The 20,049-nt window shown below is 42.4% G+C and overlaps 1 protein-coding gene across 1 annotated transcript in view; it reads left to right on the forward strand.

The window, feature by feature from the left end:
- Positions 1 to 17,009, forward strand: part of LOC139445099 (uncharacterized) — a 52,993-nt gene extending 35,984 nt beyond the window's left edge. The window contains exons 2-5 of the mRNA XM_071226189.1: positions 2,048 to 2,201; positions 7,667 to 7,815; positions 8,752 to 8,887; positions 10,401 to 17,009. Of these exons, the coding sequence (XP_071082290.1) occupies positions 2,048 to 2,201; positions 7,667 to 7,815; positions 8,752 to 8,887; positions 10,401 to 10,665 (704 nt within the window). The 3' untranslated portion in view covers positions 10,666 to 17,009. The remainder of the gene's footprint in view (positions 1 to 2,047; positions 2,202 to 7,666; positions 7,816 to 8,751; positions 8,888 to 10,400) is intronic.
- Positions 17,010 to 20,049: the final 3,040 nt, after the last annotated feature.

The following is a 20,049-nucleotide window of genomic DNA, read 5'->3' on the forward strand; positions in this document are numbered from 1 at the left end:
AGGCGAACCATTCCGTTATTTACAAACAGTTTAAGTATGGCAGTAATCTGTGACAGTTAGCATCTATCATCATTAATGGGGCAATAGATATCATTCATCACAATTGCCAAAATTATCGTAAGCCTTATGTTGTCTGTTTGCCGCTGGTACATAGGGACGCGGCCCGTGCTATGGATAGTCAATGAGAGTCAGACCCATGAACATCCGGGGTAGAATAGGTCTTCAGCAACCCATGCTTGCCGTAAAAGGCGACTATGCTTGTCGTAAGAGGCGACTAACGGGATCGGGAGGTCAGGCTCGCTGACTTGGTTGATGCATATAATCGTATTCCAATTGCGTGGATCGATGCTCATGATGTCAATCACCTGATTGTCTGGTCCAGATTATTTACAGACCGCCGTCATATAGCTGGAATAGTCGTCATTTACGGTAAGCATGGGTTGCTGAAGACCTATATATTCTGACCCAGATGTTCACGGATACACTGCTGTGAACAACATTGGGATCGCTCACTCTTCTGAAACAAAATCGTCCGGCTTCTCCTTTCACAGAACACTAATGTGTGTTTTGAAGCAGCGACATGCCTCTTGAAAACCCCAGGAACCACCTTCCTATAGGATATTAATAGTTGGTACCCGTGAACGTCTATGAACCTTCAAGGAACGCGCGCAGATAAACATGGACTCCTTAGTGACGTACATGCGCTTTGATTCAGGTGAACATCGTTATAGGCTATTTAAGACGATTGCAAAGAACTAACGTGAACCCCCAACTTATAGGCTTGAATGGGTTTTTTCGTTATGAGGAGAGTATTTAGATACATTTTATAAGTTGATTTTGTAGTTATAGGTATACGACTTGCACCAGAAAGGAATTCCAGTCACATTCCACTGACACGGCGTGATGTGACCGACCCGTGAAGATCCGGAGTAGAATAGGTCTTCAGCAACCCATGCTTGCCGTAAAAGGCGACTATGCTGTCGTAAGAGGCGACTAAGGGGATCGGGTGGTCAGGCTCGCTGACTTGGTTCATGTATGTCATCGTATTCCAATTGTGTGGATCGATGCTCATGACACCAATCACTTGTCTAGTCCAGATTCGATTATTTACAGACCGCCGTCATATAGCTGAACTATTGCCAAGTGCGGCGTTAAACAACAAACCAACAAAAAAAACAATTGCGTGGATTGATGCTCATGATATCAACCACTGGATTGTCCGTGACATAGCTGGAATATTGCTGAGTGCGCCGTTAAACAACAATGAAAAAAACAAATCGTGAGGTAACCAAAATGCAATTCAGAGCGGCATTACATCCACCCCATTCACACTCACACCCAGTTAATGTCAGTCTTGGGTAGTATTTATTCTGGAGACGTTGGAAAACCGGCTCAGAATTGGCACACAGCGACATGCGCTTATCGTAGGAACCGTCTAAATTGTGGATCAGGTGGCCGGTCTGTGTGACTTGCTTTACCACCTGTCATCGTCCCCCAGTCGCTGAACTGACTTGAACTTTTAAAGCCCATCATGGTACAGCTGGAACATAGCTGCATGCGGCTTTAAACAATATTCACTGTCTAATCTAAGCTCTTATGTTAGATTTGAATGTTAAGCCACGGCTCTTTGAAGATACATTGGAGACATGTGATCTTGTGCACAGGGCACATACCAGGTGAGGTTAAGCAACGTCGGTTTCTGAGAGTAGTTGGATGGGCTTCGGTCCTGCCCCACACTGAAGCACATGTAGCACATGCAGCACATGTGGTGCTTCCTTGGGCAAGTAACTTTGTTCGAAATATGCCACTGTTCACCTAGCAGTAAAAGAGAAATTGTAATGTGGCTGTTAAATTTCTAACGCCTCACAGGCTTGTTGGAATGTATTCTCCCCAGGGAGCTGAAAATGAAATTCGAGTGCACACTGATCCATTGACCGAGGTAATAATATATTTCGCTTTTGGCATCCTCAAGGGGATGGATTTGGTGCATTATAAATATTAACATTATGTGTTCTTCTGAATCTGAGTGTTTGCGTCTTGTCTTCAGCTCTGGTGGTGGTGAGATGCGAATGTCCTCTAAAAGTCCTCCAGATGGCGCAGTTGTGTACTGCCAACCTCGGCATCGGGATCGGCCCTCCCCAGGCCGGCCAGCGGGAGTTTGTCCGTGGGGGGGAGGTCGAGAAGGCCAAGATGGCATGCAGGTAGGTGGCTGTGTTGGTGGGGGACATTTGGCGAGTTGGTCACAAAAACATCACGGCGTCTCAGCTTCACCTTTGAGTGGTCACGAATGGGTGGGTGAGTGAATGTTTTTGGCTAAACGCCACTTGAAGAGTTTCATCACGGCGTGTCAGCTTCATCTTTGAGGAAACTGCCGTGACTAAATACAGTGTTAAAAGCCCACTCACTCACCTGTCAAATTGACATACTCAGTGTGTGATATGAAGTGTTGGCCTTCCATGTTGTATACAGAAACGCGTGAGTGTTCCGGGCCAGATTTGTCAGAACCATACCCGTGCTCATGGGATTCATCAAAGTGGTAAACGTCTGAGACCTGCATCACTTCGGGCTTTCCTCCCACATTAAGCTGACACGTCGTGATATAACTGGAATACTGTTAAAAGCGGCGTTTAACACAACTCACTCACTTATATGTGTGGAAAATATGAATTGTACGTCTTTAATTCTCCGGACGCGCCAGAGAGTCATCCCATTGCGATATGTGATGCGGTAATTCACTTTAATGATTCACCATGGCGGACGGCCTGTCTGTCAGCAACGCATCATTCCAGCGTCTGTCCCCGCGCCTCTGTCGGTGAAATAATATACGGTTCTCGTGACATTTCGCAATGCAATGGTGAGGCTTTATTACTATCCACTGGAATGTGATTTGAAGTAGTTTGGGGGATTTGTGAGAAGTGATTTGAAGTAGAGCTTGGGATTTGAAAATATCCATGTTTGTTTAACAACCCATGGTTACAATGTGTAGCTGATTGTCTGACGTCATAGGACCGCCTCCGTGGTCTAGTGGTAGAGCGTCCACCCTAAGAGCGGAAATTTCGATCCCCGGCCGCGTCATACCAAAAGACGCTCAAAGATGGTACTTGTTGTTGCCCTGTCTCGCGCTTGGCATTAAGGGACTAAAACAAGGACTGGTCGGCTCGGAGTCAGTTTACTGTGTCTGAGTGGGCTATTCATGTTAAACTGCGGTTAAAACACGTGCATGCTCGACGCTTTGTAAGTGCAATAATCTTGGACGCGACGTTAAACCCCGGGGATTTCACCGCACCTCATCTCACTACCCCCAATTATGCATATCCCCAAACACACTGTACATGCCAACAGTGGCTGCATCGATGTACTCTGGGAGTGCCATACTGGTTCTGGAGTGCTTTCCACAGAATTGGTACACTGTCATTGATCAAAATACAACGAGCCCCTGCGGCTGTGCCCTTCACTCGTATCTGCATCTCAATGTAATCGTGGCCGGCGTTATTAAACAGCTAGGAACACTGCATAAACCTACACACAAAGATAACAGAGCTATTCAGAAGTAAAACTACTTCCCACGCACAGGTAAATATAAAACATCAAGGCCACTGAGTAACTAGTCCCCAGTACTCGCGAAAACAAATTCCACTAGAAGTAAAAGGCAAGTTAGCGGTAACAATTATATTGATGATCAATGAAAACCAAGCAACTAGATCTCTGGTGATCACTTTAAATGATCAGGAATGCGCATTCTGTAAAAGCGACAAGAATAGCTTTGACTCTGTTGCTCGTAGTGAGTGGGTTTGTGGTCAATGCAATTTGCATGTTACAATACTCCATTTGCGATTTGTAGAAGTCGACGTGTATGACGTAACATATCAATTTCAGGACCCTGTGCAGACATGGTATGTGTATAGTATATGCCGTGAGTGCGTGCGTGCGTGCGTGCGTGCGTGAGAGAGTGAATGAGTGATGTAAAGCTGCTCGAACAATAGCTTAATGTGAAATCTAGGATTCAAACCCCAAACGAACAGGTCCTGGAGCCCTGTTGACAACTCTGCACATTCTACTGGGCCACCCATACTGGCATAATCCAGACATGTATTTGTGACGTCATTGGTGTTATAATTAAAACAAAAACGACGAGTGGAAGTTGTTCAACGTACAATATAAGGTATGTACGCGATAAATCGCCAAGAACAATGAATAACGAAGTGTGGGTTATTTCACGATATGGTTTATTCTTCCTGCAGTGTTTTATTGTAAGATAAACAAACCCCGCTCGCCGTTTATTTCCTAAATTAAACACTGCAGGGAGAATACATCACGAGGGGGCGCATAAACCACGCTTCCTTCTTCATTGTACTTGGCGATTTATCGCGTAGCTATCTCATATTATTTGATACTGACCTGTAAATGATCATTAAGCCTTTCCAAAAATACTTAATAGAATGTACGTTGTTTTAATGGCTTGGGCCAGCCAGGTAGATTTAAAGGCAATCCAGTGATTGATATTGTGAGCGCCGTCGGGGTACGTTAACACGCCACACCAAGTCTGGCCACCTGATCAATTTAGTCACCTGAACAGAAGCTGCTGGCGACATATTCTAACCCGGAATACCCCCAGTCCGTTTACATGATGACAGGGCTGGTGCTGTTACGAGATATATTCTACAAATGGCGAGTGAATATGTTACACCACTGTCAGCAGTATTCTGAGTTTTATCATGGTAGCCCGTGACTGATCAAAGCTTTGTCCGGTATAAAAAATACAGGGTTGCTGTATTGAGCAACACTTAACGCCATCAGGGTATGGGTGAGTGAGTGAGTGAGGTGGAAAGGGGTTTAACGTCGCGTCCATGATTATTGCACTTTTATAGCTAGGTGCATGCATGTGCATGTCCGTGTGTGCGTACGTGCGTGCATGTGCGTGTGTATGTGTGGCTGCTTGTACCCTGCCTGGGGCCCTGTCGTGTCTGTCGAGATGACTGCGGCTTGGTAATACTGTGGCTAAAGGGTTCGCTTGTCACGCCTAGGGTCCAGGTTCGATTCCCCACATGGGTACAATTCCGCTCCCACCGCGATATGGGGTTGTTTCACCAGACGGTGTTATCCATGTAACTGTTGTTCCAGGGAGGGTTTGTTTCACCAGACGGTGTTATCCATGTAACTGTTGTTCCAAGTGTTATCCATGTAACTGTTGTTCCAGGGAGGGTTTGTTTCACCAGACAGTGTTATTTATGTAACTGTTGTTCCAGTGAGGGTTTGTTTCACCAGACGGTGTTATCCATGTAACTGTTGTTTCAGGGAGGGTTTGTTTCCCCAGACGGTGTTATCCATGTAACTGTTGTTTTAGGGAGGGTTTGTTTCACCAGACGGTGTTATCCATGTAACTGTTGTTTCAGGGAGGGTTTGTTTCACCAGACGGTGTTATCCATGTAACTGTTGTTCCAAGTGTAATCCATGTAGCTGTTGTTCCAAGTGTTATCCATGTAACTGTTGTTTCAGGGAGGGTTTGTTTCACCAGACGGTGTTATCCATGTAACTGTTGTTCCAAGTGTAATCCATGTAGCTGTTGTTCCAAGTGTTATCCATGTAACTGTTGTTTCAGGGAGGGTTTGTTTCATCAGACGGTGTTATCCATGTAACTGTTGTTTCAGGGAGGGTTTGTTTCATCAGACGGTGTTATCCATGTAACTGTTGTTCCAAGTGTTATCCATGTAACTGTTGTTCCAAGTGTTATCCATGTAGCTGTTGTTCCAAGTGTTATCCATGTGACTGTTGTTTCAGGGAGGGTTTGTTTCATCAGAAGGTGGTATCCATGTAACTGTTGTTTCAGGGAGGGTTTGTTTTCCCAGACGGTGTTATCCATGTAAATGTTGTTCCAAGTGTTATCCATGTAGCTGTTGTTCCAAGTGTTATCCATGTGACTGTTGTTTCAGGGAGGGTTTGTTTCACCTGACGGTGTTATCCATGTAACTGTTGTTCCAGGGAGGGTTTGTTTCACCTGACGATGTTATCAATGTAACTGTTGTTCCAGGGAGGGTTTGTTTCACCAGACGGTGTTATCCATGTAACTGTTGTTTCAAGGAGGGTTTGTTTCACCAGACGGTGTTATCCATGTAACTGTTGTTTCAGGGAGGGTTTGTTTCATCAGAAGGTGTTATCCATGTAACTGTTGTTCCAAGTGTTATCGATGTAACTGTTGTTCCAGGGAGGGGTTGTTTCAACAGACGGTGTTATCCATGTAACTGTTGTTCCAAGTGTTATCCATGTAACTGTTGTTCCAAGTGCTATCCATGTAACTGTTGTTCCAAGTGTTATCCATGTGACTGTTGTTCCAAGTGTTATCCATGTGACTGTTGTTTCAGGGAGGGTTTGTTTCATCAGAAGGTGTTATCCATGTAACTGTTGTTCCAGTGAGGGTTTGTTTCATCAGAAGGTGTTATCCATGTAACTGTTGTTCCAAGTGTTATCCATGTAACTGTTGTTCCAAGTGTTATCCATGTAACTGTTGTTCCAAGTGTTATCCATGTGACTGTTGTTTCAGGGAGGGTTTGTTTCATCAGAAGGTGTTATCCATGTAACTGTTGTTCCAAGTGTTATCCATGTAACTGTTGTTTCAGGGAGGGTTTGTTTCATCAGGAGGTGTTATCCACGTTACTGTTGTTCCAAGTGTTATCCATGTAACTGTTGTTCCAAGTTTTATCCATGTAACTGTTGTTCCAAGTGTTGTCCATGTAAATGTTGTTCCAAGTGTTATCCATGTAACTGCTGTTCCAAGTGTTATCCATGTAACTGTTGTTCCAAGTGTTATCCATGTAACTGTTGTTCCAAGTGTTATCTATGTAACTATTGTTTCATGGAGGGTTTGTTTTCCCAGACGGTGTTATCCATGTAAATGTTGTTCCAAGTGTTATCCATGTAGCTGTTGTTCCAAGTGTTATCCATGTGAATGTTGTTTCAGGGAGGGTTTGTTTCATCAGAAGGTGTTATCCATGTAACTGTTGTTCCAAGTGTTATCCATGTAACTGTTGTTCCAGGGAGGGTTTGTTTCACCCGAAGGTGTTATCCATGTAACTGTTGTTCCAGGGAGGGTTTGTTTCACCAGACGGTGTTATCCATGTAACTGTTGTTCCAGGGAGGGTTTGTTTCACCAGACGGTGTTATCCATGTAACTGTTGTTCCAAGTGTTATCCATGTAACTGTTGTTCCAAGTGTTATCCATGTAACTGTTGTTCCAGGGAGGGTTTGTTTCATCAGAAGGTGTTATCCATGTAATTGTGGTTCCAAGTGTTATCCATGTAACTGTTGTTCCAAGTGTTATCCATGTAACTGTTGTTCCAGGGAGGGTTTGTTTTATCAGAAGGTGTTATTGATGTAACTGTTGTTCCAGGGAGGGTTTGTTTCATCAGAAGGTGTTATCCATGTAATTGTGGTTCCAAGTGTTATCCATGTAACTGTTGTTCCAAGTGTTATCCATGTAACTGCTGTTCCAAGTGTTATCCATGTAACTGTTGTTCCAGGGAGGGTTTGTTTCATCAGAAGGTGTTATCCATGTAACTGTTGTTCCAAGTGTTATCCATGTAACTGTTGTTCCAAGTGTTATCCATGTAACTGTTGTTCCAGGGAGGGTTTGTTTCAACAGACGGTGTTATTGATGTAACTGTTGTTCCAGGGAGGGGTTGTTTCACCAGACGGTGTCGTGTCTCCGGGCTCTCACCGACAACTGCACGGGAAACACGGACAGGGAACACATTCTCCAGATGATGGTGGATCCTGACAAAAGTGAAGCCAGTGTCAATTACTTCTGTAGTAATATCAAAAGTAAGTGGAAATCAATCATTCAAAAACATACATTGTGCTTAAAGTCAAATACAAATGCCCTGAACTCGTGAAGATGTGGGTTAGAATTGGGTCTTTAGCAACCCATGCGTGTCGTAAGAGGCGACGAACGGGATCGGATGGTCAGGCTCGCTGACTTGGTTGATGCATGTCATCGTATCCCAATATGCTTACAGTAATGCTCATGGTGTCAATCACTGGAGTGTTTGGTCAAGACTCGATTATTTACAGACCGCCGTCATATAGCTGGAATATTGCTGAATGCGACTTAAACAGCAAACAAACAAGCGTAAACTTGGCGTCTTATATTAGGGACCGACCATTTCATATTCATGGGGACAAGACTAACAGTGTTTGGAATCACAATACATTATTTTCAGAAATTTAAGCATGTCAAGTGGCCGTATTTAAAAAAAAAAAATCCCAAAAAATCTCAGAATAAGAAATTATCGATCCCTTGATGAAACTGATAAATGCAAGATGAATGTTTATAGTTTGATAATTCTACGACGAAGTGATAAACCCTAATAGTATACATAGCAAATAATTGTTTATATGCTTTTATACAAGGCACAATGTTGGATACAAACCATAAAATGGATTTAAAATAAGTCTGGACACAAGAAACATGTATCCGGTTCTGTGACTCCTTGGCTACTGGGGGAGCAGGATGCCGTGTTTCGCAGCTCAAAGTTCAGAGTTGAGCCCCCTGGGTTTGCCAGGATCGTGGGTTTGAATCCCAGATTCGTCTTAATTATTATCCATGGCTTGTCTGCACCATGCCCGTGCCTTTGTGTTTGTAAATGCCAACGACTTGCGTCCGTTTGGGCTTTTCTCCTACGTGTAACGCATTCATATCATTGAAATACTGTGACAGTTCAAACCCCCTCATTAGAACGTTGTAATTATTGTTTTCAGCGTACGAAGCGAACGCCCGCTGTATCGCCGAATCCCACCCCGAACAGGTTAACTGCACACGCGAGGTGCAGAAAAACTTCAAGACGAAAGCCAAGGCCACCGTCAACATTGACGTCATGATGACGTCAGCATGCAGGCAAGTGTGGTCCTTCCATTCTGCAGCCATACCTCAAATCTAAAAACGTCTGTTAGAGGAAATAGTGAAGACTGAGATCACACTTTCCATGGGGGTCGGGTCCAAATTAAAATGTTTCCAACGTGTTTGTAATCTACTTGATTAATTGTATTTAAAATTTCATTCAATATTGTTTACATTAACTTCGGCGAAATCGTGAGTGATTGCACCAACTCACCGTTATTTGCACCAACCACGAACAGATTACTGCTATTAAGACGCTTTGAAGCGAACGTTAGTTGACAGGAATGGATACTTTGACTCGTTGTTATAGCCTGACTATTATAAGCCAACATAACGTCTTCGCGATAGAAATAGCAAGATCGCGGGAAATCTCAAGGGTGACTGATCAAACTGTTCCACACGTAAAATATATCCGGCAATAGCAACCAGTTGTACCAAAGTGCTACGTTTTGGGTTATTATTTTAAATACGCGACATTGGAATATTTAATTTAATTCATTCAGAACATTTCATGGAGTTACATCATAGGGTATATTTTAACTGAATCACCGGTAGACTGGGAGAAAACGTGTGTACGGATTGGTTTACGAGAAACTACACACGGTAATCATAATCCCTGCATATAAAACAATGCCTAGCAGAACTTAAGAAACAATTTAGATGGTAAATAATTATGTCTTGTGATATCTCAACATTTTCTCATCTTTTTTACCAAGTTTGTTATCACCTGTTCGTTCACTTGAATTCGCATGCAGAAGGGATAGGTGTAACTCTTTTGCTGCGTATAATACTCGAATAATCTTATGTATTTATGTGATATTTTTTGGCCTCCGTAGATTTAGAGTAGGGCTAGGTAACTGACAAGGGATTCAGATATCCGGAAATTCGTTTATCCGGACATTATTTGAGAAAAACGCAATTTTCCGGATAAGCGAGTTTCGACTGTGTGTCAATTAAAAGTGACCCTAATTACGCGAAGAATATGTCTCATTTCCATTCAAAACTAGTCGGGGAGCACGGATGGCCCAGTTGTCTAAGGCGTCGCGATTCGCTGTGCAGAGTTGCGTCCTTTGGGCACGCCAAAATCCTTGTGGGCTCGAATCCCGATTCGCCCTGATTATGTTTCTTGGTTTGTCAGCACCATACCCGTGCTCGTGGGTTTCATCGAAGTGGTAAACGTCTAAGACCTGTATCACTTCGAGCTTTCCTCCCACATTAAGCTGACACGCCGCGATAAAACTGGAATACTGTTAAAAGCGGCGTTAAACCCAACTCACTCACTAGCTCAAAACTAGTCCCGAATGTGGAGAGTTGTTCCTCTTTAAGGAATGTATGTGTTTCTTTGGTTCTAAAATGCATGGCCAAATCCGAAAGCATTATTCGTGTATCTTTGAATAAATGTTTTCAAGGGATGACATTTTCACGTACGCATTTTATACATACATAAGATGGTAATGAATATTTTATGTATGCAACACTTCTTATCAAACAATGTCTATATTCTTTGTAGATTCTATAAAGTTGCAGTTTCGTGCTCCTCAAAGGTTATCCGCCGGCGATGTGGTCGTTCTGCTGCCAACGTTGTCGTGACAATAATGCAGGGCTTCCAGCCTCCTAAATGTCTAAAGGTGAAGTTTGAAGATGAGGGAATTTATTCTTTCGGGGACGACGATGCCGACGATGACGCAGGAGCATCTTCGGTTGTGACGAGCCACAAGCTGATGTTACTTGTATGCGTGTTGACATGCGTGTTCAGGACATTCTCGTGTCCGTAAACACTACAGAAGGATACACACGTCTTGCTTCAATGACCTCCTTTAAACCAGCAACCTCATCGTCAACATTCTACGTCTGCGTGCTGTCGCGAACCAATTGCAGAGAATGTTCTTGTACGCATGGGAAGCTAAAACGATCGGTCCACTATTAATGACCGTCAGAGAACGTGGCCTTATTCTGGTCGGTGGCCCAACCTAAAAAGGAGCTTGATTTTCATCTTTCCAATAGCAAATGTAGTCATGGAAATGTTTGTGTATACTACTCAAAAAACAACAACCGGACTTTCTCATATGATTATAGTTAATCTGTCCTAGCCTTTCGGTTGTTTTTACATCTTTTTGAGTAGTATGTAAGCTAATTAATGCATTGAATTGCACATGGAACACAGATGAAACTCAGGCTCCCGCAGATGTGTATTGTCTTCCTTCTGGCGAGGCTCTGGCCGTGTCTTGGGAAACGCAGCCATTTAATGACGCCATCGATCCTTACCCAAAGACGGACAGACCTATAGTGACACGTGACCTAAATAAGTCACGGTTAAATTCTTCACACCTCATGTAATACATAGCAATTTGGACGTATGTGTATGAAACAACGTGTGACGCTGAAAATAGCTTAGTAAGCGTCATTGTGGAATTTTGAAACCTGTGACGATGAAAAGAAGTTATGTAAGCGTCATCGTGTGATTTCGCCGTGCGTGGAATGAACGTTCGTTGGCAACCTAAGCCGCCGTTGACAAGTAGTTCACGCGTCCCTTAGAGAGATAGATGCAAACATTGATGCAATGCACCAATGTTGGGATCCGACAGTATTCTCTGTCTCGCCGTTAGATTCAGCTAGAATTCCACTATATATTAGTCGGTGGTGACCTGGTCAAAGTTACGTAAACCTACGCAATCGTGTCAGGTGCGTAACGTTGCGCTGTCGGGAGGTTATCAGACTTCTCCGCCAATATCTAAAACCGCTTCAGTGGAACCTCGTTATTGGGACTCCATTGGACCGCGGAATGCGTGTCGTGTGATCTATAGCTGAGACAAGCCATATAAACAGTAATGTCATTCGGGGTACGGCTTTAACTTTGTTCCAGAAGTTTCACTAGGGGACAAATAGGCTTCCCACACTGTACCATGTGGGGATTCGAACCTGGTCCCTCGGCATGACGTCACCGCCCTTCGCTATAACGAGGTTTCGCTATGGGACGTTAAGTAGAGTGTTTGTGTTTTAACTGTGATATCTGAAGCGTAATGTTTGAATGAAATTTATGAATATGTTTGTAAATCACGACAATCATTCAGCATGAATTACTACAGATTTGTTGTTAAATATGTTGTATGTTGACGTAGCGTTGTGATTGTGTTACAGTGGGTAATCTAAGGGGAATTCAGATACTTCGTGGACATACGCCATGTGTTTTACTTACTTCTGCTACAAAATGGCGTCGGCATTATCTACGCAGTATGTGATTGGTTGTAGGCGACCAACACGTCACACGCGTCACATCGAATTTGTAAAAACTGAATCGTTGGTTAAAATATAAGTGAGAATACACACATCACAAAAACACACACACACACACACACACACACACACACACACACACACACACACACACACACACACACACACACACACACACACACACACACACACACACACAGAAACTCAAAAACACACACACACGTTAAAAATCAAAGACAAGAAAACACACACACAAGCACTCACACACAAGCACACACACACACACACACACACACACACACACACTCTTAATCTAGTCGAGTGATTACGCCTTCAGTTACTGGTTTAAACATACAAGGGTGATCACGTGACGAGTTTACTTCGTCGAAAAAAGCAGGCGTATTTATTCTAAAAGTAGTACTACTCACAGTTGTGACTATGACCGCCAGGGTAAACATGCTTATATGGTCCTTTTTGTGGCGTAACACAACTCTCTCGTCATTAGGTCGGGTTGATTAGATTTAAAGGGGGACTAGACTCAACCTGATTTGATAGGTCAACATGTGACAATGTAGTGTGTGTATACGTTAGTCTTTTATTGCGAGGAAGCGTTTTACGAAGTCAAAGAACCCCTTTAAGATAATAGGACACTGACGTCGTACACCAACCAAAGGTGCGTGAGAAACGTTAGCAGAGGCGGACCAGGCACTGATACTGGTGGAATCGTCTGTATTTAAGATACACAGCTAATGCTAGTATTTGTGGGTTCATATGCGATTCAGTGAGACATCACCCTCCTCTAATCTCCGGATCCGCCAGTTGTACATTTGTAGATGTTACACGATCGCTTGGCTTGTTTCATTGTTCTTCACCGTACATGATAATCCTTTACAATAATCGTGTTAATTAGCGAATGGATTCGAATGGCATAGACTTCTTGTCACCTTAGTATTATAGTATTTTCAACAAATATGACATGTTTGGACAGACATTTGCAGTTCACAAACGACGAAACAGCAATGCCGTGTATTTGCTATAGAATCTGTGTAACCCCAAATCCGGTTCTTCCCAAACACGTCGTTTCGGAATTTCGGACGAAGGGGGGAGTTTGGTTTCACGTCGCTTGAACAATATTCCAGTTACATCAGCTCTATATGGGAAGAAAGCTCGAATAGGTTCAGGTCGTTATTATCGCTTTGGTGAAACCCACGAGCACAGGAATGGTGCTGACAAACCTAGAAACATTCAGCCGAGTCAACATGATTTAAATACATTTACTAGTCACGGGATAGCGGTCTAGTGTTCTTACACATGAGTAGAAAAATCATTGTATTTTAAAGGCAACATTCCATTTTGGCAGTTCCCTAGCAAACGGTTGTCAAAGGTCAAAGAAGTCATGACTTTCCGGAATTAACCGAATAGCGGGTTACGAAGTGTGCCGAGTGATAACGAATATGCCCGAGGAACAAAGATGGGTTTGGAAATTATATGTTGGCGTAACGTTGTCAAATTACCTCAGTCTGGGATGACGTCATATCTGAACCCCGCCTTGTCTGGCACACATTATTGTGTTGTGGTAAAATTACCCTGATTTAATATTTAAATGTTGACATGATGACAAACAGTACGTGCTTAAAGTGCTTACGGGCATAACAGTGAGCTTGGAACAACAAACAACACTGGAGGGAAACGTGCTCATTGTATAGTTCCTAGTTTTTGCCTTTTTAGTAATCATTTCTCTCTTAGGTGATCATATTGCATGTTTTTGTGTGTCAGCAAATTTAGGTTTCACCTCCTTTTAAGTTAACGATATCAAGGCTTGTGTTGAGAGGCCATTCAGAAAATGTGGTATCTAGAGTGTGGGTGTTTGGGGTCTGCGTTGTGAACCATTATGCAGTCGTCATAAACCTTGAAAGTCCGACATGAAACTCTTACCCCGGAACATTTTCTAAGGCCAGCCATATTGTTTGTGTGTTTCTACTCTTCAAACTCAATCAGCAAGAGAGCGAGCGAGCGAAATAGATTTTATTCATAATTTCTTTAGTGTTTTCACTTATTATGTCACTTATTTTATGACATTTAAAAGTTAAAAACACTGGTACCAGTCTTTAAATTAGTTTCTGACGTAGTGAGTGATTAAGTATGGTTTAACGCCGCTTTTAGCAATATTCCAGCAATATCACGGCGGGGGACACCACATATAGGCTTCACACATTGTACCCATGTCGGGAATCGAACCCGGGTCTTCGGCGTGACGAGCGAACGCTTTAACCACTAGCCTACCCGACCCCAGTTTCTGACGTAGATCGAGTCGCTTTGCTTCGAAACAAATTCTTAATACAAATACCTGAAGAAAGACCGGTCTTTTTATGAGTGCACAATGGTAGTAGTATATTTTTATATCGCATCGGCGGGGACAATTGAGATACGGAAACTTTATTTATTTATTAAACTCATCTGATTTTAATGAGATTGTCGAAATTCCCTACTCAGAATTACGTCCCCTATGCGTGCTAGGATCAGCAAATCGTTCGTTGATCTTTGGTTGGTAACAGTTATGATGCACGTTTTGTCAGCTCCATACCAGCATTTCTCCAAAGTCACAGCTTCACTTTGTGCTTTCTTCTCACTCGACCGCGGACACACCTGATGTAAGTGGACACTGTTCAAACCAGACTCACTCGTTATAGTCTTAGAGGAACTGACTTGTCAACAATCCGTGTCATGTTTGTAGATAGCACCTACAAGATATATGGTCACAATCAGAGGCAGAGCGATCCTTTTATATACGAACACTGCTTGTAACCATATATATTGTAGGTTCTATTTTTTGGCGTTATAAACCCGTGTGGGCATATCTGTGTGTTATTACCCATAGGGTTACAAATAACCCAGTTAATAAAAATCATATGTGCACTTCACGCGCACAAGTGTATTGTTTACGTCATCCCGACGGCATTGTTGACGTCGCTCGAATCTTGTGACGTAAGGTGTAAGAAATGATAGGTGATAAGACATTTTTAAGCTGGCGGGAAATAATGGGTAGTAAATAAATTGTTACAATCGCACGTGTTTCATATTGATTTAAGGAAACTAGTGTAAGAATTTATGCATTACCCTCGCTCTCGCTCGGACGTACAAGAATTCTGACACTCGTTTCGTAAAGTCAGTATGACACACGTGCTCGTATGATAACCCCTATGTTCATGACTTGTATCACAACATTTTTAATTCAAATTAAACTATACATGCTTCCAACAAGATGTTTATTATATGCCTATGCTTCCAGCAAGATGTTTATTAATCATGCCTATTGTATGACTAGGTACTGATACAATTAATACTGCGTATTACCAATGAATACCTGTAACCTCTTCAATGTCACATTCCTTTCCAACACCAGGTGTCTGGTATGGACCACTTTAACAGTCGATTAATGAAGAAGCACTATCAGACATGTCTGAGTTAAAATGGGTGTAATGGTGCTATGCAGTTGTCTCCCTTGGGTGTATCAGAATCCTAACATCGTGGGTTCGAATTCCTGATTCTCTCTAATTTGAGCCTTTAACGGCACCATACCCATGCTCGTGGGATTGACCAACATGGCAAACGTATAACACCCGCTTTGCTTTGGGAGATACTCCAACATTAAGCTGATGCTACCGATATAACTGAAACATTGTTGAATTCTGTGTAACTCACTCACTCATTCTTAGTTAAAAATATTTTTAGTTAAATTCAATTTCCTTGACAGTCAACTTACAAAGACAATATTTTATGTGTTGAGCGTCTTTTACAGATGTTAGACCCTGACTTCAAGCAGATGTTTTCCTCCGTGTTGAAAACTTGCTCCATCGTTTCAACATAGGAATCAGATTGTATACAATATAGCTTTATAACGCCATTGTCAGTCTGATATTCAAAGTGACCGTGATCATATGAAGTTATTCGTAACATAAACTTAATCGTAATCATAAGATGGATTGACTGGCTTCTGAGATCAATCTTCAGTGTAAACAAGAAAACACTTGTCAAGATAAGGATAATATGATGCCATTTTAAAGTGTCTTGGGATTAGAAATGAAAACCAGATTCTATCCCTTTCAAACCTTTATCTCCAAAAATAAAGGCTCAATCAATTCACCATGACTTGTGTAAAGAACACAAACATTGCCTGGCAGAATTTAAATTTGATTAAATATTAATCTCAAAATAAGCATTTGGAAAAAAAATGTACATTTTAAATCTTTTAATAAAAAGACAAGAGGTTTGAGTCATGTGATTGGAGATTTAACGAGCGCTTCCGTAGGACCCGATTCCGCACTGTTTCTAACAAATCCCAAGGTGATAAATAAATCCCATGAGCTGCGTTACTTTTGACTTGGAGTATATTTCTCGCTTCCTCTCACCACTAGCTGTAGACAAGGTAGGACTCCTCACAGAGTAGGGCTGTGCACGGAGAGCCATGGTACACGTGGCTGGACTAAAGGGCTGTTCAAGCTCCGTATCTGATGTATAAATAACATACTTGTATTTATATAATATATGGAATACGGTTACCGCCCTGTGCGAGCCGACTGACAATCACGTTATTAGTGTAACAGATTCAAAATGTTTTATTTTACCAGTTTCAATCAGTTTTCAATTAAATACCTCCCACAAGATGTAAATGGTAAATGTACAGATGATGTTATCTTATGAGGTGTACATGTTTAATGTTGCAGAGTAGCTTGCTAAAGATGTATATCATTGCAGGGACCAGTCATTTATTGCAGGGCGGGGCGGAGCGACGCCAGAGATAGGCAAGGGAGGTTCTCATCCAAAATACCAATACATAACTGTATAGTTTCAGGGGAACGGTTAAGAAAATAACTACATATATTTCGGCATGGGGGGTGGCGGGGTGGAGGGGTGGTGTGGTGGTGGGGGTGGGGGTGTGTTCGTGGGAAAGTGTACAGGGGGAGTTGCAACATGTATATGAAATATTTTTTTATTTAGAATCGGGTAACTCCAACCCTATGATTAATGACTGGTCCCTCATTTCACCAGCTTCATCTTTCCTTTTTGTTGCTCAATCACTTGTTTATCTTGTACATATATATACATATATATATTGTAGTCCAACACCAGTGGGAATGTAAGGTACATAACATCATGGGGAATTCAGGTTACTTCTAACTGATGGTGACAAAATAATAAATCCCAATATCCGAGCATCCTCGATTATCCAGGGTAATATATCTCCATTATTACGATAAACACCCTGGACCCAGGGCCCAGTCCCCGCACAGGTTCGTTTCAGGTCCGTATCTCCATTCATCATCACTAAGTCAGCATAGTTCTCTCGCTCATGATTTATATGACTGTACGTCCTACTTTTAGCATCCTGCCATTCGAGGCTAAAAAACGAGGCTATTGTAGTGAATGGGTCCACGGTATTTACCACAATGATATAGAAATATAATGCCCTAGATTATCTGTAAGCTTTCCTGTTAGAATAGAAACTATATCGTAAGTACTGGAAGTCATGGTTTTGGCTAGGATTCTGGAATCTTGCAAAACAGAAATAAAGACACGGGGATCACATAGCACGGAAACTGCTTTGTACCAGTTTACAAAAAAATTTAATTAGCTAGGTAACAGTTTTAAATAGTGATAAAAAATATACCATCAGTTTGGACATGGTACCTATATGTGGTACCATTCTGTCCTAGAATCCTCAAGCCTTGACCCAACAAACCAGTGGGTGATAGGGTGAAAATATTGCCAAAATCACATGTAGAATCGTAAATAATTGTGGTCACTTGATGATTGATATTCAGACATTAATTTATTCTTTTGTCATGTGCATTCCTGTTCATGTTCGCCTCTTCACTGGCAGTTTTGACCCATATATAATCTCCTAGTCTTGCTGTTAGCCACTCTAGATGGTCCTGACGCTGCACATCCACAGTATATGCAACCATACACTGTAATGGCCTTACTTCATTGTTTGGGTTTTACTCCTTGGAATAAATATGGTTTTGAAGGTACTCTGAGTTGGTGTCATGTGTGTGGTGGATCTGTTGGTGAAGGAGGGGCTTGTCACAGCCCTGAAGTCCCAGTCCGAGACAACTCACAGCTGTTCTATGAACCGTCTTCTCATTGTATATCGACCTGTGATGATCCGGATTAGAATTGTCTTCACCAACCCATAACTGTGGCATGAGGCGACGGGATTGGGTGGTCAGACTCCCTGACTTGACACATGTCATCGTATCCCAATGCTCATGATGTCAATCACTGGATTGTGTGGTCGAGACTAGACTATTTTCAGACAACCATCATATAGCTGGAATATTGTGTTAAATAACAAACAATTCTTTTGTATTTTAGTGGAGTCAATGCTGTTTAATGCCAGTCTGGCCTGGGCAACCAGTGATTGAAAAGCATGAGTGGAATATCGATCAACCTAAACATGACCACCCAATCCCATTTAAGTTGGTTTGTCCAATTCCACACTCGGCAATATTCCAGCTTTCTGGACCAGAAACTCCAGTAATTGATACGATCAAAATCATATTCCAGCGTATGGTGACAATCAACACCACAGGCATTATTCATCGGGGAACTTAACTGCTTGTTTGTTGTTTAACGCCGCACTCAGCAATATTCCAGGTATATGACGGCGGTCTGTAAATAATCGAGTCTGGACCAGACAATCCAGTGATTGACATCATGAGCATCAATCCACGCAATTGGGATCGATGACATGTCAACCAAGTCAGCGAGCCTGACCACCCGATCCCGTTAGTCGCATTTTACAAGCATAGTCGCCTTAAACGGCAAGAATGGGTTGCTGAAGACATATTCTACCCCGGAATCTTCACAGGTGGTTCTGGGGCATGCATGGTGAAGCTGGCTTCAACTCTGACATAGTCACCCCTGGACTCTCTTCAGTGATACTGGTCGGGGATGTTTTTGCAGTGTAAGCAATTTGTATTGGCCACAGTCCTCTGCCGAGTCAAGACAGGTATACCAGTTGCTGATAGTTTGAGAAACAAATCATATTTCTCTATTTCTCATAGTCGGCTCTTATGAGACAACCATGACGTGTAAGATGGGATGCTATTTTTTTAAGATAGTGCAGGGAGTGAATGAGTGAGAGTGAGGGAGTTGGGTTTCAACACCAAACAGTATTCCACTTACATCACCAGTCAGCTAGATGTGGGAGGAAAGCCTGAAGAGATGCAGACCTTTACCAGTTTGGTGAAACCCAGGAGCATGGGTATGGTGCTGACAAACCTAGAAACATAATCAGGGCTAACCTGGAATGGAACCCATGATCATAGATTGTTGGCAGGCCCAACTCTGCACAGCAAATTGCAGAGGACTAGGCAACTGATTTCCGACATGAAGGGGCCAACTTTGGTGAGGCTCGCCAGCAGGAGCACCATCACCACTGTTGGAAGTCCCCAGTGCCCTTGACAGTCATCTTAACCTAAACATAATGGCTAATCCACGATTGTCCAATGTATCATATCTCCATTCTATTTAAGAATTGGCTTCAATTAATACTTTATTATTTAAACCTAGAAACATAATCACTGGAACGCACACTTTAGTTTTACACAGCATGCACACTAGTTATTATGTCGACTCAAAAAAACTCAAAACCCTGTCCAAGTCAATTCTCATGAATATATAGTCAACAAAAAATCTGTAGACACCACTTCGAATCAGTAACATCATTCAGTGGAATAATGCATCACAATGCCTACCTATTCTGTCATCAGCCTAATGAAGCTATGGTAGGAGATGGGTCCTGGCTACTGACAGTTATACAATGGAGAGAGCTACACGGGACAATCCTGGATGATCATGTCTTTTCCCACACAATAACTACAAACTCCAGCTATATACAAAATATTTATTGTGATGAAGCG

This window comes from Haliotis cracherodii, unplaced genomic scaffold, assembly GCF_022045235.1.
Source record: "Haliotis cracherodii isolate W230 unplaced genomic scaffold, xgHalCrac1.p SCAF_6, whole genome shotgun sequence".
Classification (NCBI taxonomy): Eukaryota; Metazoa; Mollusca; class Gastropoda; order Lepetellida; family Haliotidae; genus Haliotis; species Haliotis cracherodii.